The 27,245-nt window shown below is 41.4% G+C and overlaps 2 protein-coding genes across 4 annotated transcripts in view; one reads left to right on the top strand and one right to left on the bottom strand.

Moving 5' to 3' along the window:
• The window catches only part of TMEM69 (transmembrane protein 69), a 35,697-nt gene that overhangs the window by 2,272 nt on the left and 6,180 nt on the right, over positions 1-27,245 (top strand). The window contains exon 2 of the mRNA XM_028733626.2: positions 4,324-4,464. The gene's annotated coding sequence lies outside the window, so the exon portion shown is untranslated. The remainder of the gene's footprint in view (positions 1-4,323; positions 4,465-27,245) is intronic.
• Positions 427-25,321, bottom strand: GPBP1L1 (GC-rich promoter binding protein 1 like 1). Of its 3 annotated transcripts, none has more exons than XM_028733621.2 (12): positions 25,180-25,321; positions 11,359-12,196; positions 9,950-10,065; positions 8,262-8,391; positions 7,018-7,298; positions 6,354-6,426; positions 5,049-5,242; positions 4,036-4,176; positions 3,701-3,859; positions 2,508-2,629; positions 1,550-1,652; positions 427-1,332 (listed from the first exon to the last, which is right to left on the bottom strand). In XM_028733621.2, the coding sequence occupies exons 3-12, from the start codon at positions 10,007-10,009 to the stop codon at positions 1,183-1,185; spliced, it is 1,413 nt and encodes a 470-aa protein (XP_028589454.2). In that variant the 5' UTR covers positions 10,010-10,065; positions 11,359-12,196; positions 25,180-25,321; the 3' UTR covers positions 427-1,182. The 3 variants fall into 3 exon arrangements, with proteins under 3 accessions (XP_028589454.2, XP_028589453.2, XP_028589455.2); XM_028733620.2 differs by lacking the exon at positions 25,180-25,321 and adding an exon at positions 24,911-25,108; XM_028733622.2 differs by lacking the exon at positions 25,180-25,321 and adding an exon at positions 23,841-24,170.

The raw sequence follows: 27,245 nt of genomic DNA, 5'->3' as shown, positions 1-27,245 counted from the left end.
AAGAGAAGCACAACTATTCAACTGGTAAAGGTAAAGGGACCCCTGACCATTAGGTCCAGTCGTGGTCGACTCTGGGGTTGCGGCGCTCATCTTGCTTTATTGGCCGAGGGAGCCTGCGTACAGCTTCCGGGTCATGTGGCCAGCATGACTAAGCCGCTTTTGGCGAACCAGAGCAGCGCACGGAAACACCGTTTACCTTCCCGCCAGAGCGGTACCTGTTTACCTACTTGCACTTTGACGTACTTTCGAACTGCTAGGTTGGCAGGAGCATGGACCCCTTGCTTAAAAACCAAATCAGGATTTATTCAAGTTACTCAATAGTTTTCTTTAAAGCAGGTTCTGTTATATGAAGGCCACAATAACACAAAATAAGGATAGCCAAGTTGCCTTACTTCTATATTATTTCATGAGAAATGAGACACAGAATTGGCAAACTGATGCAAAATATTTATTCCAAGTTAGTTATCTTTTGTTGCAGTAGTTTTCCCCCTCATACAGACTCAATGTGATAGTCACTTTTTTAAATCTGTAAATAATGTTATCAAAATAATCTTAATCTTTGAAGTCCCACAAAAATTTATATTTTACAATCCACCCTGAATATCAAGGTTGCAAGAACACAAACAATTCCTATATCCAAATATTTTACAGCTGTACCCCCAAAAAAGAAAAAAAACCAAACACGCCTGGTTAAGTGATGAAGCTCCCCGAGCCGCCAAAAAACAAAATAAAAAAGTTCCATGTTATTAGCATTAATTTAACACAATTAGAACTTCCATAGCCATTTTGTCATTGACAATGATTGTTTTAGCACATTATTGCCGCACAGCATTTTGCTATGTGGACGGCAGTATGAGAAGCATGTGGCTGCCCAATTCAGTCCCTTACATCCTGCTGCTGATGAGACTGAAACTATACCTTGCACCAGAAGGCCATGAGTCACCCATCTGCATGGACTGTTCTCTATGAAGCATAGAAGGGCAAAACCAAAAATAAGCCAATAGCTTTCTTCTTTGGGATATAATTCTTTCCCTTGTGCATGAAGTTTTCAACAATAAAAAGAAACTGAACAGACTTGAGACAGAATAAACTCTGCTTCATTTGAACCCCAAACATTTATGTGCTGAACTACAAACTGAGTTTGCTGGGTTGTTTTGTACTGTGGGTTTTTTGTGCCTATTTTCAGGCATCATCGTCTGAAGTTTCACTGCTACTTGTTTCTGTATCCGACTCCTCAAACTCTGTCTTAAAAGTGCTTCTCCAGTGGGAGAATAGTTGACTGTTGCCACGGCCTTGAAGAAATCCATTCTTCCTAAAGCCGTTTCTTCTTAGCTGCAGGAAAGAAAGGAAAATGAATTCATATTTGTTTCCCTTTTCCAGTCAGATCTCAAAGCAGAGTACATTCTAATACTATGTACAGATAAAACAAAGTCTATATAGGCTTGTCAACATGCAAAAAAATAACTGAGTAGATGCTTTTGCAGTCATAAAACTGGGAAACAACCAATGCTAAAAGACTGATAATAATAAGCACAAAAGCTAAACATACCTGCTCTGACTTTATTTGGAACTCTTTGAGCTCATCCTCTGTGAGGGGAAGGCAATTCTCATCATTTTCAGGGTACTCTTGCCACCCCATTGCTTTCAATAGCCTAGCAATTTAAAGGAGATGGGGTGGGTTGAGAAAGAGAGGTTGGATTAACAATGGAAGAAAGACCCACCCCCACATCACAATGCATACAAAATTGACACGTTTTCTATAGATACCCACCACTGATTTTTACATGAATAGCCTAGTTAACTTCTATTTAACAAGCATTCTTCAGCTGCAAAGGAACATGGGGTGACTTTATGAAGAAGGACCTAGGTAATGAAAGTAAATGATGTGGTTATGAGGGACTGGGGAATGAAAAAGGAATAAGGCAGGAATGGGGAGCTTTTTTGTGACAGGCCCACTCCCTGAGGGTTAATGTGAGAAAGAACTGGACCAGTGATGGCTGGAGCTAGAAGCCAAGTGGATGGGGTTGCCCCCTTCTCCCTCTCAGGTTATAACTGAGTAGAATACACCTCTTGTATTCTTTATTCATTAGTAAGAAAGCAACTATTCTTGAGGAATAGTTTTTTTGTGTATGCATGCTGACATGCATGTATTAGGTTCTTGTCAACATGTCAAAATCTGAGGGGTGAATTGACAGAAAAATAGTCTGGTCTTATGTGTGATAGATAGCTGTTAGGGAGTTGCCCTTGCCATCACCTTTGAAATAATATGCCTCTGTGCAAAGACCCTCCCACTATATGAGCACCCACTGCAGGACAGCAAAATGGCACAATACGCTGCAAGAACAGCATGATCAAACAATAGAAGCAAAAACTGACAATAACTTGTGGTTGGTGATAGAACTTTAAGAAGTTTCAGGTTCTACTTTTACTTCTGACTCTTATTCCACTAATTTATCTACAATGCTGGTAGAAAAAGATTTTCCTTAGCAGCCTGTCTTCCCTCTCACCTGTGTTCTGCTTCTAATGAGTGAGAAAGGTTCTCCCCTTCTTCTAAAGGCAGAGAAAGACCATTCTGGTGACAATTCTCTTCCCAGTTTTCCTTTGGTTCTGGTGTGCTGCCATCCTCCATCTGGCAAGGGAGAAAAAAATAAGTCAAATTGCCTGGTGAAGGCTGCTGAGCTAGGTAGGCCTTGTATATCATGCAAGGCCTACCTAGGCCTTTAGATCATAGCATCAAACAACCACTCTTGTACTGCTATCTATCCAATCAAAACCACACTTGCTATGGAATAAGCCCAGCAAGACTTCAAAACATGCACAAATTGCTCTGTAAGGAGTTTACTTTTGGAAAAATAATCAATATATACTCAGCCTTCCTTACCATAATTAATACTGACAAATTACATTGTAAAAGTATTCTTTTTTTCAAGATTGCTCTATCTAGAAGCTGTAGTTTCTAGAATGTTAAGCAAGTCCTACTAAGAAGAACACAATCCAAAGTAAAAACACATGTGCAACAGGGTGCAATGTGTGCAATTTTCGAGCCTTAATGAATCCTACAATCAGGATTGTGAATGGGTTCCCAACAAATAACTTAACCACGTATTCTGCACACATTGGATCTGGTCCCACAGACATCTGACAAAATGCTTAGTTATAACCTTATTGTAATCAATAAGGTCTTTTGCTTCCAAGGTCAGTAGCCAGTACTCTATCACCCTTTATTTCCCAAAAGTAAAAAGACTTTAAAAGCTTTCAGTTACCTTAATGTGCTAGTCCAGCACAATTATTTGGGGAGTGGGGGAATGCAAATGTCTTTACAGTTTTGTGTTATGCACTTTACATTTCTAAAAATTAAATACAGCTTTATTTGTTGAAAAAACTAGTATATATAGATTAAAAATGAATTTCTGCAGAGGTTATTCACTAAATGGACATACTGTGCATGAAGAGGACACATATTTTGTTTATGCGAAAACTCACTCCTTGAACTATCATTTACCACCTATCTGCACAAGTCAAAGAACAGAACCAAAATTCAAATTCCCATAAAAAGTAGGTGATTACCAGACAAGTCAAGCACTTAGAATAGTTGGAAAATACCAGCTCTGCCATACCTTTAACACAGCATTTCATTTCACATTCAAAAATCCCTATCGTTTTAATACTCTAGAAAGAAAAACTGGAGCTGCACCCTTACATCCTCCAATTTGTTGCTCTCATGGCGCTCTGGCAACTCCCCATTCCGGTCATCCTTCAAGGCCTTCAAGAACTCACTCTTCTTATCTGTGGTGCGGCGCATCAGCTTTGTCAAGCGAGAGGAGTTTATTTCAATGGGAGGGGTGATGCTGGAAGGACTCTGTAGAGAGAATAAAAGTGCTGCAAATCTTCCAGAGTTTACTTTTTACCAGAGGGATCCTGTCCTCCCTACCTCATTTCTATTTGTGTCATTTAAGCTGGGTGATCATAAGTGTATGTTCACTGATGTTCAAATACTTTCAAATCCAGTTTTTTAATTCAACCTTTTAAGCTTACCTCTTTGGAAGAGGTGAGAACAGAGCCACTGGTCAGTACAGCAGGTTTGGTTACAGACACTGGACTTGTAAAAGCAGAATCACGGCTGGAGGAGAGCGAGCCTGGTTTATGTTCACTTCTGTTAGCTTTCCATTGGCTTGGCTACAATGAGAAGAGAACAAATACAGTAACATTAGGGAGCAAGAAACTGCATAAAAGCAACATCAATAATTAATCTAGTAACTTAATTTTTTATCTTGCTTAAAACTAGACAGTCACCTTGATTACTATTTATATTTTTGTCGGCAGGCTGAAAAAACTGGCCCCAGCCCCATCATGGATCCAGGAAAAGGAAAGGAAAGGAAAGCGGTCGGAGTAATGTAGAAAGTTTCCCATCCCCATTTCTACTTGTGACGGGCTTTGGCAGGCCTTGCTTATTCCTACAAAGAGGTGAGAAGGTGCAACAGTGGGCAATTAGAATTCCCCTGAATGTGTGTAAATAGAGGGGGCTGCATTTATCTTACAAGACACATGTTGTGCATGGTGATTATAAGGTAACACCCTGTGTAAAACATTTAAACTGGAGACGAAGCACTAAGAGTTGAAGACAGGGAATGCAAAAGTAGAAGCCAGGAACAGCTGGGGAGAAACCATGCAGAACTGGAGTAACGAGGGAACCTGGCACGTGTCCCTAAGTCACAAGTAAATAGAGATTGTTGAGAGCTTAATACCAAATGTTCCTGTGTCTACTGGTTGTCATAATGCAGCCCTTCTCAGCAAAGGAGAGAGGGCACACCCTCACATTGGGGAGCGGGAAGAAAAGAGAAAAGGAGGGAAGTGCATATAGAACACCAACTCAAGATAACCAGTTTTTTAACCTTCAACATGAACCCCTTATTTCCATTTACATTCTAATTGTATTGTATAGGTTTAGTACAGCACAATTTAATATTTCCTTTAGATTAGTCAAAAGAATGTTAAAACTTCCCCTGCAGTCGTACCTTTACCTTTTATCTGAGTGAACCTATGCATACCTTGGAAGGGGGTGTTGCAGGTTTGGGAACCAGATTTTTGTAGACACTTGGGACAATGGTAGTTGCCTTGTTGCCATTTGAAAGCTGAGGCCCTGGTGACGTAAATGCAGCTGAGAAGGCAGCAGCAGGATCTTCTTTTGAAACCTTTTTGATGACCAGCATCTTGGTAGGTTGCTTGGCACTAGGAGGGTTTTCTAGTAAAAGGGGAAGAGAAACACACCAAATTTTCATTAAAAATGCAGTTCATCCCTAGTTCAAATGGGAATGGATGGTTTTATAGATGCTACTTGTTACAGGAAGGCAGAAACATAGTCCTCAAGAGTTACAAAAGTTCACTCTTTTCTCAGCCCAGTTATTTTAGCACCTGCTCAAACAGGAAATATTTGGTGACAGCTCATTATATAGGACAGGATCTGAGAAGGACTAGCCTGGAAATGTAGTTAACAAATAGATTTATTTTAGGTTTTCAACCAAGATGGATATTCAGTTCAAATAAAGCCCAATTCTAAAGGACAGTGCTTTATATAATTGCAATCTGATGAAACACGTTATATTCACTATTCTTCCATGAGAGTCTTTGGAGGGAACAAACCTGACCCAGTAGGAATTATCAGTTGTGCATATTGTTACAAGCTCATCTTTATGCCCAATATAGTTTAGATGAGCACTAAGATGCAAGTAGCTATGCTTAGCTTGGGCCTCTCACAAAATGTCTTGACTTTCAATTAGTATGTTCCATTCTGGCTATATGTCTGTAACCAGTGGTATGCATAGGGCCTAACAATCTTAAAGACTACTTTGGATGTTACATGGCTGAACATTGGTACAGTAGATGTGTGATTAATGGTTAGTAGATGACATGGGCTGCTTTGGGCATTTAAAAGGATCCATAACTCATTGAATCAAGTCCTTCCTTTACTATGTGGCTTCTTAAGGCTCAGGGCTCAAGCATCACTCTCTTGCTTGTGCCATGTGTCTGGTGGTTTGGATGAGGGATGGAAACACAGCACTTTCCACATTGCTGGAAAGAACTGGAGAAGTGCTCTAAATACTGAATGGGCAGAATTTAAATGTCTAGGATGCTGAATGTCAAATATGATGGGGGTGGGGGGAGAAGAGAAGAGAACATAGACATTTCTTGGTGAGACCCAAGGACTCTACAACTCTACCACTAAATATCCAAGGCATCTTTGAAAATACTAAGATTCAGCTCAATCTGCTTCAGAATTCTTGGGATTGAAAATGGAAAGACAATTTATATCTTTTACTAAGAAGATGGCTGTTCGATGATGCCTCAATACCTACCCCAAACACCAGATGGAGTCCCAACTGGTTTACTCTGGCTGTTGTGTTTTCCAGCTTCTGGATTCAATGATGGCTAGAAAACAAAAAGAAAAACATATGTCTTACTATGATACAAAATTTTATTAGCTCCATTTTCAAGTTACTTAGGAGGACTAAAAAACTTAATAATTGTATTTAAATTCAACATTATTCTCTCACAATTTATATACCAACATCTTGACAATGTTCCTTTGCTGTTGTACTTAATTACTCTGCAAACCAGTGTGAGCAAATAGCAAGTTTATTAAAGAACTAGGTTGAAGATACAAATAGGTTTAAGTGAAGCAGATGTACTGCATGAAAAGATTTAATTTTTTTATATAGTCTAAACATGGCATGATCAGTATGTCTGATCAGCATCTAGCCTTAGGGAAAGCTGTGAGTTGGAAGGAGGAAGAAACTAAAATGATACTGGTTGCCCAACTGGCACGTGGTAGGAACTTCCCATCTATATCCAAAGAAAGGAGTTTTCCTATGAACATGTTCTGGATACCTCTCTGGGGGCAGAGCATTCACACATTATGCAGTTTGGGGAAACACAGAGACGCATGAAAACATAGAAGGAATCAGTGCTTGTGAAAAATCAGCAGGAAACCTTGTTGAAAACACAGTACTGTACACTTACAAAGTCTTCCTCCTCAAATTGCAGTTTCTCCTTTTCTTCCTTTTCCTCCCTCGTCTCAGCAGGTGGCTTTTCCTGAAAGGCTGAACCCTTTCGGGAGTGGAAATTGCCATTCCAGTGGCGATGGGATCCAGTTCCTCCTCCTCCTCTTTGATTCATGCCATCATGGCCTCGTGAAGAACCATACCAGCCAGGCTGATTGCCAGCTAGCCCAACATGAACTCCTTTAGAAGCACCAGAGTCCACAGAATCATGACGGTGCAGGGAAGGCTGATGCCAGCAGTCTGCATGAGAGGAAGATTTTTGTATGAATAAAAATAGTCAGTACCTAAAATATCTGCCATAGTACAGATCTCTAATGAAGCCAGCGTGCAGCAACAATGCACTTTGTCAGGGGTTGGGAACCTCTGGTGCGGGAGCCAATTTGGACCTACAATGCAGCCCAGCTACTTCTGGCAAATCACACCTATCTATTTCCCTCCCCCCAATGCCATATGCAGCTATTGAAGTGGCTTCAACGGAACAATTAGAAGCAAGTTCATCATTGTTCCCTTGCTGAAGCAGGGCACACTCTAACCATCCATCAGTTGATTTTTATGGAAACAAATGCTCAAAAGGAGGGAAAATTCTTCACTTTAGCAGGGCAGTCAGTGCAAACACCATAGCAATCCTAGAGCAAACCTCTTTGAAGGCATACTGGGAGTGCTCTTTTATAGAGGCACATCACCTCATTGTGATATTGGGTGATTGACAGGTGGGAGACCCTGCCCAAATTTGGCCTGCAAAGTGTAGGGCAGAAACAGATTTGGCCCACCTGGGGGAAAAGTCCCCCATCCCTGCTCTATGTCAGTTCAGAATATCACCTTTACTACTCCAACCAGATCTTGGGATTACAGCCTTTATTGTGAAGCCCAAGTGAACAATATACCCTAACCATTCTCCGTTACAAGCAATGACATTATAGTCTTCTATCACAGCTGTCTTCTTGACGTTTGCTTAAGTATGCCAACAGACTCCTAGCACATCATGAAAAATCAGAATACCACCTACTTTTTATAAGGTGGGGTGCTCACAGTTTACTCTCTCATAGGAAACAATTGTTACAAAGCCCTGGGTAAGTTGAAAACCTCCACACTTTTATCTCAGACAATCAGGTTTTTCAAGCATTTAAATGTTTGCAGCATCTAACTGAGTAATAAAACCGAAGACCAGTGTGTACAAGTTCTAGTATGAGCCTTTTTATATACCTCCTGCAGTTCTGAGGGGACCATTATTAAAAAAGCCATCAGAAGAGTTGTGGCGTCTCCGGCTTACTCCAAAGCGGCCCTCTCCCCGAGGAAGATGCTCTCCGTGCTTCTCAAGAGTGGTTCCAGGGGCCTATTAAGGGGAAAAAATAATCAAAACATGCAAAGGCTCTGGAATTATGAGCTCCGCATGAGTTTTCAGGAGTTTATCAACAGATTGTTTCCTACTTTGTTCAAAAGTGATATTCCAGTGACCACCAGAACCAACCAACAAAGCTATATTTAGTATATATGTACCAGCTTCAGCCACACGTTTGCAATTGTGTAGAATCTGTTCCTTCCTTGATTCCTTTTAAATACACTGTGACAGCAAGTTGTCTTGCTATTATTTCAGGGTAACAGACTGATCAACTGTCAAACAGTTTAGGACCCATATTGGAAAATGGCATTTAGATTCTTCATTTATAAGAAGCCACTGAAAGTGCACATTGAGTGCATTATAATAGTTCTATGCATTATGATAATCCAATCTGGATATTGTCGTTAATTATTGCTACCAGGTCTGTCCTAACCAGGAACGGGAACTGCTGGTGCACCTATCAAAACTAGCAAAAAGCACTTCTGGCTATAGCTGCTACTGGGCACACATGAGCAATGCCACACCCCCATGCTGCACATTTGAATCTTAATGGTAAATACAACCCTATCCAAATTATATATACAGTGGTACCTCTAGATACGAACGGGATCCGTTCCGGAGCCTCGTTCGTATCTAGAAGTGAACGTAACTAGCGACAGCGCGTCTGCGCATGACGCTTTTCGCCACTTCTGCGCATGCACGTGATGTCATTTTGAGCGTCTGCGCGTGCTCAAGCGGCGAAACCCGGAAGTAATGCGCTCCGTTACTTCCGGGTTGCCGAGGACCGCAACTCGAACACGCTCAACTCGAAGCGTCTTCAACCTGAGGTATGACTGTATACTCTTACAAGAGGCTCCCAGTATTCTGGCTTCCAGGACAACACCAGCTTAGCTTCAGTCATATTGTAGCATTTGTTGTTCCCAGAACATCCACTTTGTCCCATACTTTGCCCACATATTAATTAACAATTTTGTGTGTTACTGTAATGGTAAATGTTTGTATTTTCTCTGTGCATGACCTTGAGAGACTGGCTGTTCCAAACCAGGGGTAGAGAACCTTTTTCAACCTGAGGTCTACATTCCCTGGGAACCTTCCAGGGGATGCATGCCAGTGGTGGGTGGGGCCAGAGGCAAAAGTGCATGGATCAATTAATGTAACTAGAATAGGCTACATTGCAGCCATACAAAGCGCAAGAGTTTAAACCAACCCTTCCCAATGAAGCAAAAAACAGTTTGAAGAGGGCACTGGTTACATTTAAGTTTTGCAGCTTTTTCCATGTCATGACGACACATCATTAGTGACAAATTGTCCAAAAATGCAATTTGTATGTTAGTTTTGTTAATGCAAGCATTAGTTTGACAAATGGGCTATCAATTCTGGTAGCGATGTCCTACCATTTTATTGTTGATGCACTTTTAATGCGGGCTCAATATGGCCAATATAACTGAACTGTTTTACAAAGCCATGTATGCATTTCATAATCAAATAGGCAACCTGGCCATAACTTGTCTAAATGTTATTGAAGAGTTTGATCCAAGATTCAGTCATTTACCTTAGCAGACTGTGGTGTAGAGAAGTTAAGCCAGGCAGGAACAAAGTCATGCTGCGCCATTTAGGTCCAGTGTCTCTCCTTCAATAAAGCGAGGCATCAAACCTCATGGCCAGGATCTAAGACAAGATGAACAACACACATCCACTGTCAGCCCTTCCCAGAGCAAAGACAACACAGCAAAGACAGGACTAGGCCAGCCCCCAACAGCTTGGACAGCAACGCAGTATCTTTCCAAGAGCTAATTGAAGGATATACAACTTGACATAGATCCATTCTGAACTACTGTAGTTCAATGGCTCCTGTTGATTTCCACCCTCCATGCTCAATTCAAACCAATAAAACTAGAAACTGAGCTCCATCAACCTCTATAGTTTCTGCTGGGAACTAGAAAAAGTTGATGAAGTATTAATTTCCCCTCCAGCTTATTAGTATTTCACTCAGGTCTCCCTCTGGACACTATAAATCACAGGTAGGCAAACTAAGGCCCGGGGGCTGGATCCGGCCCAATCGCCTTCTAAATCCGGCCCGCGGACGGTCCAGGAATCAGCATATTTTTACATGAGTAGAATGTGTGCTTTTATTTAAAATGGGTTATTCGTGGGGCATAGGAATTCATCCCCCCCCAAAAAATATAGTCTGGCTCCCCACAAAGTTTGAGGGACAGTGGACTGGCCCCCTGCTGAAAAAGTTTGCTGACCCCTGCTATAAATCTTTCACAATAAGCATGTTTGAACGGTATCATGGCTTTTCCATGAGCACATAACAAGAAATCCACAGTCAACATCCCATTTCCCATTTTGTCTGAACTGGGAAACTCTTCAAACTTCTTCAGTTATCTAAAGGACTGCCACGTGGAAGATGGAGCAAGCTTGTTTTCTCCTGTCCCAGAGGCTAGGACCCAAACCAAAGAATTCAAGTTACAAGAAAGGTGATACTGACTAACATCAGGAAGAACTTTCTGACAGTAGGGCTGTAAGGTGGTGCATTCTTCTTCATTGGAGGTTTTTAAGTAGAGGTTGGATGGTCTTCTGTCATGCTTTAGTTAAGATTCCTGCATTGCAGGGGGTTGAACTTTATGACTCTTGGGCCCCTTCCAACTTATGATTCTATGCTTCTAGACACCATCTGAAAGCAACCTCAAGCCATGGCTTCAAATACCAGTTCCAAAGCTACTAAACAGGATATTATTTTTAACTAAAGACTTCCCTGTTCTTTGCCACCTCATGCAAAGACAGGAAAGGAGCAGCTGCATGTGGGTGCACAAGACTTCTTATTTCTTCTTATTAAATCAAGATATGATCATTTGAACATACCTGTTGTGAAATATCACAAACAGAGATGGAAATGAAGGCGCAAAGGTTGTGTATTTTCATATAGCAGTAAACAAAAGAAGTCCCACAATGACTTACCTAGTCCGGCCTCTGCAGTCCACCACTCGCACTTTTAGCACTTCTCTTGGTTCTCCAGATTTCTTCCTTCTCCAGGGTGCACCTATGCCAGCTTTGCGGCAAGGGTGAGTCCCAAAGGAAGCACGAGAAGCCGCACTTCGTGCCGACTGCACCCCTCACCCCTCTAGCTGCTCATCTTAATTGCTCTCTGCACTTATATGAGAAAAAAAATACCTAAAAGGGAGTGTGCATTTTTGAAAAGCCACAACTACATTCACCTCATTAATTTTGCTGTTGTTGTTACAATGCTATGCAACTCAGCTTTTACATTACAACAGTACTTATCAGATATGCACAGCATTCAGAAAGACACCATGATTAATGGTGAACTCCACAAATCCACTCTGTTCATCTTCTGCAACAACTTGATTTGGAATGGGGGCGGGGAGGTGGGTGGCAGGACCATGAAGGATCCTGCAAATTCTGAAAATGTGTGTTAAAACGTATATTTGTAGAAGTTCTAAAATGCAAGACTCATCCTCACCACTTTTGTAGTTGCTTAAAAAGTTGTTAGCGTTCTTAAAACTGTATCTTGAAAGGATTTTCACATAATGTAACTTTAATTTCCTTGCTGAGGAACTAAAAGCAACTTGATGAAGAGGTAAGATTCACAATGATTTCTGTCCTATTGTTGCTATGAATGCATTCAATTAAAGCTAAAAGTAAGGGGCTAAGCCAGAAAATAATCTCTCCCTGAACTAATTTAGTTGAGTTGTTGCTTTAAAAAAGAGAAAGTTGGTGTATTATAATGAATTTGGGTGACGATCTTCTGAAAAGTGTAGAATTCACGAAGTATTCTCTGAAAGAAAGACAGTATTACCTATCAGTAAATGAAGCAAAAAGGATCTAAAAGCTCAATAATATATAAGTTTTCCATGTCTTCTTCAGTTTCTACTGAAATCATGAAGCAAGCCAGTTTTTAAGTTAGCTGTGATTATTTTCAATCAACACCCTATTTCAGCATTTTTAACTTGAAAGTTATCCTATTTGTACCCCATCCATCCATGTATTTTGTCTTCATAAAATAGCTTCATGAAGTAGGTTAGGCTGAGAGACTTTACCACCCACAGTGGCTGGGGCAACCCAGTCAGATAGGCGGGGTACAAATTATCATCATCATCATTATTATTATTCTTACCACCATCAAAGCTACCTTGTGAGCTTCATGTATAAGGATTTGAACTCCAACACTCCACACATACCTACTTTGCAGGTGCCGCCATGTTCAAACACAGGTCTGCCAACATGCACTACCAATAGAGGATACAAATAACACTCTCTAATTGCAAATTCACCGAATACCGACAAAAGCCCCCCAAAAGGGCCAGAAAGAAACAAAAGGAAAGTTGTCTGCCTGCTCAGAGGGAACCTTGAGGCTTGCAGATATATAAAAAAACACTTTACAAGGCGGCAAAACCCCCAAAGTCAACCAAAAGAGGACTGAGCACAGTCAATACTATGCAATACTGAATATGTAAATGTAGCTAAGAAAAACTCTTATGAAAGGTTTAGATTTTATTACCTACCAAACAACCCTCACTAATACAGTGTCTATAATTAATCAACCCTAACAACTACTAAGCTATGACTTATTTGAAATTGGACACACACACCACAGAACACTAGCACATCACTAAGGATGCTATGCATTTTAGAATTTAAAAATTCCATGTTCCATTGATTTATCACCATGGCAGAAATTATAGGCCTAGAATCATGAAAGGTAAATTATGGGAGGTTTCCTACTGGTCAAAAAGAAACCCCAGAACAGCAGCATTTAAGGTATTCTGCAGAGCATTCATTTCTTTAAGTCCTGAATTTCTCTTTGATACATACTTCCTGTAAAGTTATATTTGACTGGAGAACTGGGCCCAGGCTAACAAAATGAACTTCAATAGGGACAAATCTAAGGTTCTGCACTTAGGCAGGAAGAACCAGATGCACAAATTTAGGATGGGGGACACCTGGACTACTAGTAGTAACTGTGAAAAGGATCTAGGGGTCTTGGTGGACCACAAGCTTAACATGAGTCAACAGCTAACACTATTCTAGGCTGCATCAACAAGTACAGTGTCCAAGTGAAGTAATAGTACCATTCTATTCTGCCTTGGTCAGACCACACCTGGAATACTGTGTCCAAATTCTGGGCACCACAATTTAAGAAGGAAGTTGACAAGCTGGAACATGTGCAGAGGGCAACCAAGATGATTAAGGATCTGGAAACTAAGGCTTACAAGGAGCGCTTGAAGGAGCTGGGTATGTTTAGCCCGGAAAAGAGGATAGGAGATATGATAGCCATCCTCAAATATCTTAAAGACTGTCACATGGAAGAGGGAACATGCTTGTTTTCTCCCTCTCTGGAGGGTAGGACTTGAACCAATGCCTTCAAGTTGTCAGGAGATTCCGAATAAACATTTGGGAAAAAGCTTTCTGATAGTAAGAGCTATTCGGCAGTGGAACAGACTCCCACAAGAGGTAGTGGACTCTCCTTCCTTGGAGGTTTTTAAGCAGAGGTTGAATGGCCACCTGTCATGGGTGCTTTAGCTGAGATTCCTGCATTGCAGGGGTTAGACTAGATGACCCTTGCATCCCTTCCAACTCTAAGATTCTATGATCTCATAAAGCTCAATGTGGAGCTATATTCATGGCAAAGAAGTTTATATTCTCTAGTCCAGCCTTTTCCAGCCTGATGCTCTCACGACATTTTGGTCTACAATTGCCATCATCCCTAATCATTAGCTATGCTAGCTGGAGCTGTAGTTGGGGGTGGAGGGGGCTCCAAGTCAGGGAAAGCTGCTCTACCCTGATTCAAAAAGTTCTATGTCAAGATTGGTACATTATTTTTAAAAGAATCACCGATTTAATATACTGGCCCCATAATTACTATGCTGGGAATGGGAAATCTCTGGTTCTCCAGATTTTACTGAACTCCAACTCCCATCAGTGCAGCCAGCATGGCCAGGAACTGTGGTCCTCTAGCAACACCTGCTCATGCAAGTCCCCAGTGAAGTGATAATGTTTCTTTTCCTTTTTGGGGCAGGAAGGGAGGTTAATGATCCATTCACAACCTGGAAATTGAACTCCATATCTCCTAGATGGGAATTCAACATTATTTGGCAAGAGACATTAACACACACACATAAGCCTTCTCAAGATTCAACTCAAACCAGAAATGCTGATTTCCTGGAACATATCCTGATGCCCTAAGTTGAATAGATTCCAATTTAACATTTCTGACTTATTAAAGTAAACAAAACTAAAAAGATAGGTTAGCTTTACCTAATGAAGTATCTCAAAAAATAATAATAATAAAGAAGATGAACCCTGCTGAATGAGACTAAAGGTTCATCTACACACCAATCTGCTCCCAAGAGTATTTGAACTTAAATAGATGATGGGGTTAGAGGGAATCAAAACACTAAATGTGATTTAAATGTTATATCCAAACAAATGCAAAGCTTTTCAGATTTTTATTACAATACTTATATTTTTGACATGACAATACACTGTAGTTCACACATCACACTGCATACTTAATGTTTTATTGTGAACATGTTTTGCTGGGCTGTTGTGTTCTCTCTGCTAGCGCAAGTAGAAACAAAGCATAATTCAGAAACCATGGTCTGTTTGGAAGTGAAATAAATAATAATTCCCAATTCAGATGCAATACTAAGCCAGGGATCATAGTTTGCTTCCACTGTGCCCTAGAAGGGAAATGGTAACAGCCCAGAAAGCTATGCTCACAGTAAATCATTAAGTATACCATTAAGTATGCCATTTACCAAGGCAAGAACATAAGGCCAGCAGCACTTCCCTTATACCAGGCATCCCCAGACTTGGCCCTGCAGCTTTTTTGGGACTATAACTCCCATCATCCCTAGCTAACAGAACCAGTGGTCAAGGATGATGGGAATTGTATTCCCAAAACAGCTGAAGGGCCAAGTTTGGGGATGCCTGCCTTATACAGTTTAAATTTTAATTTAAAAATGCACTGAAAATGTAACTTGATTTTAGCATACTCAAAAGTCTGTGGATGGAACTCGGTTATATTTTACTCACAGTAGACCTGTTGGGCTAAGTAGTTCTGCTAGCTAGCAGGAGCCAACACAAGGGTTTCTGCTGGTGCAATGAGGCTTACCCACTCTCATCCACCTGCACCACCCTCACAATCATTCATTCAATCATGCATGCAGAGATACCCATTACTCTGCATTTAGAATAACTAGTCACAGTTGCTATATTACCTCAGCATCAGAGGCAGAATGCCTCTAAAAACCAGTTGGGTGGATCACAAGTGGGAGTGCATCATAGCACTCATGTCCTGTTGGCCACTTTGAGAACACAAAGCTGGATTAGATAGATCCCTGGTCTGATCCGACAGGGCTCCTCTTATGGTTTAAATGTGCTGCGTAGAGCAAAGCATTTGGTGTCAAGACTAGGACCCAGCTGAAAGCCTGGATTGGAATGTTGGATTTGGTATGCAAGGAGTGGGTGAGCTACAAGACGCAGCAAACTTTTACAGAACCCTTTTCTAGATTCTGATTAGTCATCTTCTCCTGATCTGTTACACATAAGCATCTCCCCCACCTCTTTTTCCTATACTGAGTGTAGCTTAAGTGCCGCAAGATAAGGTTTTATCCCAACTTCAACTTTTCCTTCAGAAGTGATGATCCTTTGAAGGAGAACAAAGACAAGTAGAATGTATACCATGTATCTTTAGATTCGATTATACCATACTTTTTTCTTGTTTCCATTCCTAAAGTTAGGTTGTTTTTGTCCTATTGTTCAATTATTGTGTTTCTGGGTGTGTACTTGTATTTTAGTTGTTCAAAAATGTCAGTATTATTAATAGAAAAGCACATTGCAGGGCTGTGGCATCTATCACTACAGCTCTCCAGCAGAAACAGATGCATGGTGTCAGCTGGGTGCTCATCCATGGATAACTAGTATTTACGCTTCTAGCAAGTAACAATTGAGAATGAATGACGTAATATACTTGTCTAAACTAAAAGTGAAAGTTAATACACAGTATAATTCAGGAATTTAACATTACAACTCTTGGGAGGAAAAGTTATTCACTTAACTCAAATACTAAAATTATTTTCGTTTCAGCAAAGTTGTAACTGGGTTCTATTTTGGGATAAAAGTTCCAAGCTATTGCTCAGCTTACTAGAGGTTTACCTAAGAAGCAAAGCAGAGAAGGGTTAAGTTAACACAATGCAGTTACATGTAAATCTGCAAATACCTGTGCATTTATTAAAGACCTAACAGATGTTACCATAGACACTGAATAACCAATAGAACTGAGAACAAAAAAAGTTAAGTGTAATCTCCATAGAATAGCCCTTACTTGTAATGTTTTTAGTACTGTTCCTTTCTAAAGAGTTTTAAAATGGCTATTTGCATGTCTGACAGCTTTGCAATTTATATCTAGAGAAACACTATGAAATCATGCCCCCTTCAAAAACGTATACATATATAATATTGCAAGTTTGTGTGCCACATCCATATTATAGTGGTCAAAACCTTATATGTAAATGTTTAAATCAAAGGAACCTACTGTCCCAGGGAGCCTCTCAAGAATCTGACAGATAAGCTATCACTCATCAGTCTGAAAGTTAGCAATATGACAATTCATCCATCTCATTACCTCCTAGAGTGCCTTACTTCAATGCTTCAAAGGTTTCTCAAACCACAACTTCACAGGAAACTGTGACTTAAGTGCAACTAATAAACCAATATGGCAAACAGCTGAGTGTGCAGAAGAGCCTAGTTTACTCTAGAAAACTGCATGTTTTATGCATTCAGCTTTCTAATCACTGATGCATACAGTTACAGCTCAATGTTTGTTAGGTATAGGTATACACAAATTACTGAGTGATTTACATGGGATTTACTATCTAACCTTAAACAGAAATCTGCAAAAAAACAGTCCAGATTCCATTAATTCTACCCAATCATGATTAGTTACTATGTTCTCAATTAAAAACACAGTTCATCCTACTTCTTCCGAAACCTAATTTGTTCCTTACATCTCTTGATTGCATAACTTCCAACGCCATGTGTTGTAGTTCTTTGCTAGTTAGTGCTACATTGCATTTTCCCATATAAATGCATTTTGAGCAATGGAATTCTGTATTGGAAGACACTAGTGGGCAAAAACACTTGGATGGCTGTTCAGCCACATACTAAGACTTACTGGCCCATAGGTCACAAGCAGCACTAGCACCTGGACCCTCAGAACTTGAAGGATCAAAGAAAACATCTTCATATATTAACAATTTTGAATTTGATCTTTCAGTTTAGTATGGCAGAATGTATTTATGATGAACCAGTATAATCAACTAACACTGCTTCAGTCTAAATCCTAGTCCAGGGGTCTGCAACCTTTAAGACAAAAAGAGCCACTTGGACCCGTTTCCGAAGAAAAAACAACAACTGGGAGCCGCAAAACCATTGCGACATTTAAAACAAATATATCTCCGGAGCCGCGATCTGACAGCGGGTGGGACGGTGACGTCGGGACAGTGCGTGACTAACGCACGCACCGCCCCCATGCGACGTCGCAGCCAGTACAGCGCCCGCCACAGTGAGGAGTGTCGGGGCGCACAATGCGCCTCCTCCCCTCGCTAGTATCCGTCCCGGAGCCGCGGCAAAGATGTAAAAGAGCCACATGCGGCTCCGGAGCCACAGGTTGCAGACCCCTGTCCTAGTCTATTTTCAAGCACAGAAAAAAGGAGCAACAGCAGTCTGGCCCAACTCATGTAGAACAGAGTACAAACATTTCACACCACATCTTTTCACCTTTTACAAAAGCGAACAACAGCCCTTACTTCCATCCTTAGGATGACAAAATTCAAACTGATCAACCCTGATCAATAAAAATTTCAAAAACTATGTGATTAATATAACCTGCAGAGCAGAGGCAGTGACTGAAGGCCAAACTAAACGTTAGGAGGGGAATATAGGATTCATCAGATCATTATGCGATTGTTCGCCTATTGAGTGATTTTCTAGGAACGCATTATGTTCAGATAATGGGATCTGCATGTATTACTTCTGAGAAAGCTTCAAATCAAGTAACTGTCATGTTAAATCTGAAATTTGAAGCCATGTACTGGAGATGGTTCTTCCACCTTCATTTCCTTCCACTGAAACCTTGAATATGGTTGATTAGAAGAAGGTGATTTGGCGGGATGTTCTTAGGCGGTTCAGACAACTGCTGCAGTGCTTATGATTTACACCAGTGGTTTTCAGATTTTTATTTTATGGGAACTCATTCTGCACCAACTTATCTGCTGAGGAACTCCTGTGTCCTATAAAGGGTTATGGGGCTTTTGACACCCAGCTCTGTCAATTCCTGATGAAGCACTGCTGTCTTGGTACTTGGCAGAGAACCAATAAATTGTAACTAGATGGAAGTGCTGTTTGTGGGCGGTTCATCTGCCCAGGAAGGTGCTGTTCAACCAGTTCTGAAAAGGATTTCACTCTCCCTGAAGGATCAGGTGTGCTTCCTGTGGGTGCTTATGGATTCAACTTTGCCATTTCAACGTGTGATTGCTTCAGTGGCATGTAGTGCATTTTATCAGCTATGCCTGATATGCTGACTGCAACCTTTTCTTGACAAGAGACAGCCTTGCCATGGCTGGTTAATTTCTAGACTGGAATAATGCAATGAGCTTTTCAAGGGGTTGTTTTTGAAGACATTTTGGAAACTGCAGTTTAGACTATTGCAGCTAGACTGCCAACAAGAATGCTATGCAATCATATCTTGCTTGTGTTATTGGTATTGGTATTAACCTTTTAAATGGGAGTGAGAAAGGTCTCAGCCAAAGGGCTGCAGAAGGGGCCAGGTACAAGAGTGGACAGAATATCAAATACAAGGCTTGCCTTCCAGTGTTTGAAACAGATTTGAAAGCTAGGAGCTAAATGGCACCTTAAACCTAGGTTATGGGTGCAACAACGGAATGCTTTTTAAGTAACAAGAATACAAAGCTGAAAATGAGTGAACTGCAGCTAAAATATTATGTTCATTTTTCACATGGTCTAGTCCTTCCCTTGCCCACCCCCCTAATATTCTTAAGAGGGTCTCTTCAGTCTTCAGAGAGTAGCTGGAAGTGGGGAGTCAGAAAAGGTCCTCCCTTCCTTCCACTGCAATTTTAAACTGAAATCTTAGGCGTAGTACTGCACCCAGAGCTCAGAAACTGCTCACACTAATAAAATTTCCTGTCGCACAATGCGCCTAAAACAATGGGAGTTTTGAACACTGTTACCTTCATACAGTAGGCTACATTGTGGCCACAAAAATCATATATTTCCATTCACGCAAGAGGGTGTATTTCTATATACAAACCGCAGGTGCCCCTGGAAAGTGTGTAGTGTATACGGTATCTCCACACATGTGGGTTTATACACACACACACACACACACACACACACACACACACACATAATGTCCATCAAAACAACAAGTATTTCACTAGTAGCTTAATATGTCCCACATTAATCTACTAAAGCTTTTGTGAAGCCGTTGAAAATCAGAACTACAGGTTAACATACGAAGAATTTACCCTTTGTACACTGAAACAAGATAGGCATCACTACTGATATCATTGTGAAGTGGGCCATTACTAGACTATTATTATTTTTGCCATCCATAACGCCACACATATAAGCCATGGCTCAACTGAAATTTGATCACTGAGTTGCTTCATCCAAGTCAACATATTGGTTGCTGAACCCATATTAATTTGTGCATACTTTATACATGGGTGATGTTCAGAGGATAATCTTGGCTTAGTAAATCAAGACTTACACAAGTTTCAGGCACTCACATGCAACCATTTCACCTCTTCCTTTGCACAAATGAGCAAGCCAGGAAGCTGCAGCCGACAGCTTCTTGATGCATTCACACTTGGAACTAGTTAATGCAGTGACCACCTTAATACCATGGTTTCATAATGTGGTTTGTTTGAAAGCCATAACTATGGCTCCTGGTCTGGATGCAGCTTCCTGGCTGCTTCACTCTGGTGAAGGAAGGAGTGAAATGGCTATGTGTGGATGCTGACTCTTGTTTGTATCTCAGATTAATACAGATGTCTATCAACATCAAATGGTGATGACCATCACAACACATATATTTATCCATAAACAAAGTCTAAGGTGACCAGTTCCACTGCCACACTATTTAAAACTTCCCAAGCTTTAAAATGTTCTGGGTTGTATCCGAAAACATCATTGCACAAGTGGAATGGCTTTCATTCATGTACTTCTCCTCCCCCCTCCATGCACCCCCACCTCCCCAACCCACTACCTCAGATTTGGGGGTCATGGGGAGGAGACGTACCACTGCAGGAGCAGAAGTCATTCCATTTATCCAATGCCTGCTGGATTCAACCCATAATAGGCTGCAAGTAAGCTCCAATTTTGGTATGGGCAAGTTGCTGAACCCATGTTCAAATACATAGCTATTTTGGAGATGAAATTATTTGGGTATAAACACCATACATTGTTAAATAAGTGGTCTTGAGTCTCCCCCTTTTAAAACAAATAATGTATTATATTTCTAAAATGAAAGCTGTCTGTTTCAATATATTCTTTAAAAAGTCATGTCAGACAAACTGAAGACAAGTCAGCCATTTTACACACCTAACTATTTTTTTTGTAATTCAGTTACACCTGAACCTGAATTACTACTTTCCATATTTCCACACACACAGCTGTAAAATATCTGTGTACACTCCAGAAATTAAGCCAATGAAAGATCTGCATTAATTGTCCGTAGCATCTATTACATACTTTTAAAATCTTTTTTATGCTATGAGTGAATCCCGTGTTTGATTAAATACATAGTGGAATTCACCCTTCACAAAGTTTCTCTTTATTATCTAGAACAAAATTTTCTTTCCACCATGAATCAAACATATTACAGTCTTTCAAAAAGAAAGCTTAGATTTTAAGACCATCACAATTTAATTTTTTTGCATTTCTTCTTCTGACTTAATACGGTACTTGAAACTATGTTACAAGGTCATATTTATACCATTTTACAAAAAATGTGATAGGCCCCATATGCACAGTACACATGTCTATTTCAGAAATCTTTCTCCTTTTTTAAATAGAGCTTGTTCTATTTATGTTCTAGATACAGGGTGGCAGTTTATGCTTTGGTTTAGGACTGCCATTGGGGAAAACAAGGCTGTTGTGCCTTTGACATTAGTACCTCCACAGCTGATTTCCCATGGTAAACATGAGGTTGCTCAGGGGCAGAAAATGTATCTTCACTTTCTCTAACTTTGTGCCATGCCATTCCTCCATGGCTGCCATATTGTAACTGGCATCATCAGCATTCTCTCAACATTCAAAATGGTCCAAAAACGTTGGCGACCTCTGATATATGGTTATGCTACAAGTGCCTGAGCCTAACTTTATTAATGACAAATTAGTAACATGCTGCAGCCTACTGTAGGAGACGTGTTAGGAGCCAGGAAAAGAATAAAAATTAGGCATCAGTCTCATCACCTTTTTGAAGAAATGTGTGCCCTAGAAATGCATTACATTGGTCTCAATCTAGCTTGACTTTACCATATATTACTCAACTATTTTTACAACTAAAGGAGTAGGGAAAGGGGAAGTGGAGAGGTGGGAAGTAGCAAAACCTCTTATCTTTCAAAGTACAGTGTTCTTTCTAAAATACAGAGGTTGCAGCAAAAGAGCGAACTAACATTTCTTTCACAATAGTCATTCCTTCCCCCTTAACAGTTGTCTATAAGTCAGTAAAGGCTACCAAATACTATGCAAATCAACTGGTGAGGCAATACTAGCTTCTCTTTCAGTACTTGCTTTGAATGCAACACAGCAAACAACAAAATTCTAGAAACTTAAATGGAAACCTATCCTCTTTGGGAATTATATTCCAGTTCTGTTGTTTCTTCTAATACTAAATGTTTTTGCACTGCTACTCTTGTGTACAGAAATATTGACAATTTACTAGGGCAAAGTTTCTGGTGCAAGGAAATCTTCCAGAATGGTGAGGCTTACACTCTTCTCTTAATTTACAGAGGCAGAAAAACTAGCAAGCACCAGAATGCCTAAGTGATAAACGAGTTTCTGTATAAGCTTCACTATGTACAAAGCACTTGAGTTTAACTCAGGTATCTAAAACAAAACTGTGCAATAAACCACGTTAGCTCAGAAGTTCCACTACACTTAATGCAGCTTGAAGTTAGTGTGAATAGGAATGCAGACTATTAACTGGGTGGACATATTTTGAAGAGCATTTAGCATAACAATGTTAATATTTTGCAGGATTTAAGAAAATTTCTAATCTTATTTCCATTTCTCATTACAGTAGGGTATATAACAGCAGCAGAAATTTGACAACACAACTCAAAATCTAATTAAAAAATCCCCACCCACCCCCACAGTCGTATCTGTCTACTACTATTAGCAGAAGTGTTAATGTAGCATTCAGTACGTGGACTCTAAAAAAGAACAACATGTGACTCATGCAAAAGTGTGTACAAGTTTATATAAATGAAGTACCTATCAAAATGATCGCAAAATTCTATTATCCTTTCATAATATACTTAGTTCTCATCCTTACCCTGACAATGATCACCCAAGACAGGGGTGCAGAGATTGGGGATTTAATGGAAGATCTATGTGATTTTCAGGAGGTTGGCAACAATTTCTGACTATCAATTGCTTAATAATAGCAAGATGCACAAATCAGATTGCTGAAATGAAGAAAATAAGGTGGCATAGAGCAACAAGCAGTGGATATGTGTGTGGAAGAACTGTCAGCTCAGTTCAGGTCTGGTACTAAAAAATTCTTGGGCTCAGAATTCTTTAATTTTAAGTATGCCTTTTGCACCCAACTCTGGTTGATGGATCTTGGGGATTCCAGAAAAAAACAAAAGTAGATCCTATAAGTCTGGTCTCTTCCCCCACCCCTAAGAAAACACTGGTCACTGGAACTCTTTTTCTATTGCATCTAAAAGTCAAACTAATTACTAAAGTATTGATAGATCTCTAGATGTAAATTCTTACTGTTAAGGTTATCGGGCTGAAGTACTACTTTAGTACATTCTCTTTAAAAGTTAAGAATTGTTCAGTTTCCTTCAGACTATCTTCTACATAGAAGGCATATAGACAAATTGTCCTATTTCCCAAGAAATGTTGGTGCAGAACAGGCAAAGCAACTATCCTTTTAAGACACACAACAACTTCCACATTTGCACTAGATTCTATTTAACATTTATATTTTAACTCAGCCACCCAAATTTTAAAGGAAAATGTTTTTACACCCCCACACACCCAAATAATTTCAAGCAGTATCTAGAGTAATATAGCCATCAGGAAAGACACAAGAAGTGCACATTCCATTCAAGCATTAAAAAAATCTACCAGTAACTGCCAGAATCTGACACTCTACTCCTTACCTTGAGTCATATGCAGCAAAGAAGTATTACACAAGTATAATACTGTATGCCTTCCTTCTGCCTTAATATTCAAATTACTCTATTTGTACCTCCCTACAAACACACCCACAAGTCAACTCCCTCCTTCTCAGCCTGCTCAGCAAGAACAACAATGCTAGATTTTACAAGGCAGTCTGCATGGAAGGCAAGATATAATTATCCATTCCTGACACTTGTATATTTGTTCCTGAACACAGAGTCGCTGTTGTTGTTTGGGGCGGGTGTGTGTGAAAAAGAAAACGAAAACAGTTCCATAGGGAAACTACGTCAAGTCAAACATTCTTACTTAAATATTTCTAGTTTTGACCCACCACACTTGGCTGTCTCGAGTTGTCCAACAAGCTGTCTACAAGTTGTCCAACAAGCCAGCATTTGCCCCATTTCCACTAAAGAATAACTCCTCGCACTTTATAAAATCCTGTGGAGTTAGCCCCCCCCCGCCTACCCCACTTCAGACCCGCCCCCTACCTTAGCCTAGTCTCACAACTGCTTTGATCAGCTTCTCCCTCCCTTCCTATACGCACGCTGGAACCCCAAATCCATTTCACCCCCATGCCAACAAATAACAAAACAAAAAACCCTCTCCCACCTGCCCTGAAAAGCACATGCCACCGACTGCCTGCCCTGGCCACTCCGCACCTCCTGCTCAACTTTGCACTCCAGAGGCCTACCGTAGCCTCCTCCTTCCGCTATTCACTCTTTACTCCAGCTGATCCTTCCTCGCACACCTCCAGTCTCCACCCCTGCCCCCCCAATTGCCCGCGCAGACACGTCCAAGCGGGTCCCCCATTGCCCTCTTCTTAGCTATCGCCGCCTCCCTGCCCCCCCAACCCTTGCCAAGCACCTCTCCGCGATGCCCCTTGTCCCGAGCGCTTCCGCAAACCAACAACTGCCCCGAGCAACTCTCCCGGCCGCCAAGCGACCCCGCAGGGCCTCCGCCGCCCCCTCGGCTCTTTCCTGCAACAGAACCTCCACTTGTTTATGCTCCCGCCCCCTCGCCTGCTCTGGGCTTCCCCCTGCCCGCTCCCTACCTTACTCTCTCCCCAAAGGCCGCTGGCTGCCGCTCAGCGCCGCCTCAAGTCCAGCTCCTCTTCCCTTCTCTCCACACAAGGCCGTGCTTATGGGACCAGGCCCCACTCGCCCCCTCCCGTCTCACTCTCTGTGTCGCTTGAGTTCCCCACACCGAACCATAACAAAGCTCTGCCCAAAATGGCTGCCCGGCCCAGCCCGGCCGGGGGCCGGAGGGGGCGGGGCTACTCACGCGTGCGAAGAGGGGGGGGAGAGGGGGAAACACACCCACCTGGGCCCAGCCCGTGCCAAAAGACCGGGGCGCACGCGCACTCGCTTTCCGCCGCTCGTGCTCTGGCTCGTCCGAGCCAGGCGAAGTAGTCTTTCGCGTGCCGCCCACCAAAGAGGCTGCTCAGGGCTCTCGCGCGCCTTCCATTTCTGCTCTGCGCATGCGTGAGCGTGTATCCTCCTGGTTGTGTTATCGGAGGCTGCAGGCAAACCAGCCTTTCACAGCTACTTCCGTGATGCTGTGCGCTTTCCCCGCACGCTAACGTCCTGCTACCCGAATATATTATGGACTTCACTTCTTCCTCGTTCGCCCTTATGCCCAGCCATGGCTCTGAAGTCTCTTCGTTCTTAAAGCGCCAGGCACTCATTTATTCTCCCAAAGAATTTAAGCCGGTGGAACAAGCAGGCTTTTCGCCACCGAGAAGCGCGCAGGCCTGCCTAATATTGCTGATAGGAATGAAAAGAAAAAGCTTTTCGAAACATTTGTATGTCTGTAGTTTTCTCTTTATCAGCGACCGCGAGCCCAGTGGTGCAAACAGCCCCACCACAGGCTACTTAAATTTTAATAATTATTCTCAGGAATTCATTAGCAACTTTATCTAACCAGACTTTTACGTTCGTGTGCATAAACCAGGCCTAAAGAAATGTAGCCAAAGCAATTTATGCATTCTTCTACAGCAAAATCTAGGTAACTGGGCCAAGCAAACTAATTTGCAGTGACAGACTCCAGAAAGGCTGCAGTCTTCTGATTCCACCATGCTCTCACTGATTAAAGTGGGTCAACTCTATAGAGTAAATAATTAGGTATTGTCACGTAAACCTTACATGACAATAGCTAACTATCAAGAAGGAAAAGAGACAAACCAGTCGTGCCCTCCAAAACAGATCTAGGATTAGAATAAATAGCATTACAGCAAATAATTTTGAACGAGGAAAGAAAAAAAGACAGATAAACTTTGCCTAATCTTTGTTTGCAAATGCAGAAAACCGAAATTGCAAAAACAGCAGCAGCTGCCAGATCCGGTGCTTTATACTCCTTTATGTTGACACAATGCTGACTACATGCGGCTGGCTTTCTTTTGCCATAGAGACAGGCAAAAGATGCTAGTTCTTTGGTTACTCCTGTACATTTCTCCCTGTTATTCTGATTCCTGGTGTGTTGTGCAGAGCTAATTAATTTCAGTGGTGTACAATCCATAAAGCTATGAAACATGGGGTGGGAAAATTAGGTTACTGAAAGTAAAGGAGAAATTAATGGGGGAAAGAACTAATATATTATGGCTGCCTGATTAATACAAATATTATACATACAGTCACAAACCATAAAGATCAAATGAAGCTAGAAAAAGTGTAATGTGAGATATGCTGTGAAACATGAATTTATGTGTAGAAGTTAATATAATGTTGCCCCTGCCCCCCAAAAAATGTTCAGCACTTTCTACTGTACTTTCAGCACTCAAAAGTATCTTTCATGGCATGGACAGAAATAGCTGTATAATGTAACTGTTCCCTTCAAATGCTGAATCTCCCTTCCTCTCTTTCACACTTCCTTATTCATTGCAAGGCAGGATGAGACAGCAGCAACAAGACTCAGCATGAAGAGCAAACCAGAGAATTAGCATAGCAGAAATGATATATAACTTAATTAATAACATTTTGATATCTAAAAGGTAAAGGTACCCCTGCCCATACGGGCCAGTCTTGACAGACTCTGGGGTTGTGCGCCCATCTCACTCAAGAGGCCAGGGGCCAGCACTGTCCGGAGACACTTCCGGGTCACGTGGCCAGCGTGACATCGCTGCTCTGGCAAGCCAGAGCCGCACACGGAAACGGCGTTTACCTTCCCGCTAGAAAGCGGTCCCTATTTATCTACTTGCACCCGGGGGTGCTTTCGAACTGCTAGGTTGGCAGGCGCTGGGACCGAGCAACGGGAGTGCACCCTGTCGCGGGGATTCGAACCGCTGACCTTTCGATCGGCAAGCCCTAGGCGCTGAGGCTTTTACCCACAGCGCCACCCGTGTCCATTTTGATATCTACTGTATCTTATTTATGGTATATACAGTGTATATG

This window comes from Podarcis muralis, chromosome 5 (assembly GCF_964188315.1).
Source record: "Podarcis muralis chromosome 5, rPodMur119.hap1.1, whole genome shotgun sequence".
Classification (NCBI taxonomy): Eukaryota; Metazoa; Chordata; class Lepidosauria; order Squamata; family Lacertidae; genus Podarcis; species Podarcis muralis.
This window is presented reverse-complemented; position numbering and strand designations above follow the sequence as displayed.

Coding starts and splice junctions, on each gene's coding strand:
- GPBP1L1 (XM_028733621.2), bottom strand. CDS start 10,009: ATGGCGCAGCATGACTTTGTTCCTGCCTGGCTTAACTTCTCTACACCA. Junction 8,392..9,949: donor CTACACCACAGTCTGCTAAG/GTAAATGACTGA, acceptor TCCCCTTAATAG/GCCCCTGGAACCACTCTTGA. Junction 4,177..5,048: donor CTGCAACACCCCCTTCCAAG/GTATGCATAGGT, acceptor TTCTCATTGTAG/CCAAGCCAATGGAAAGCTAA.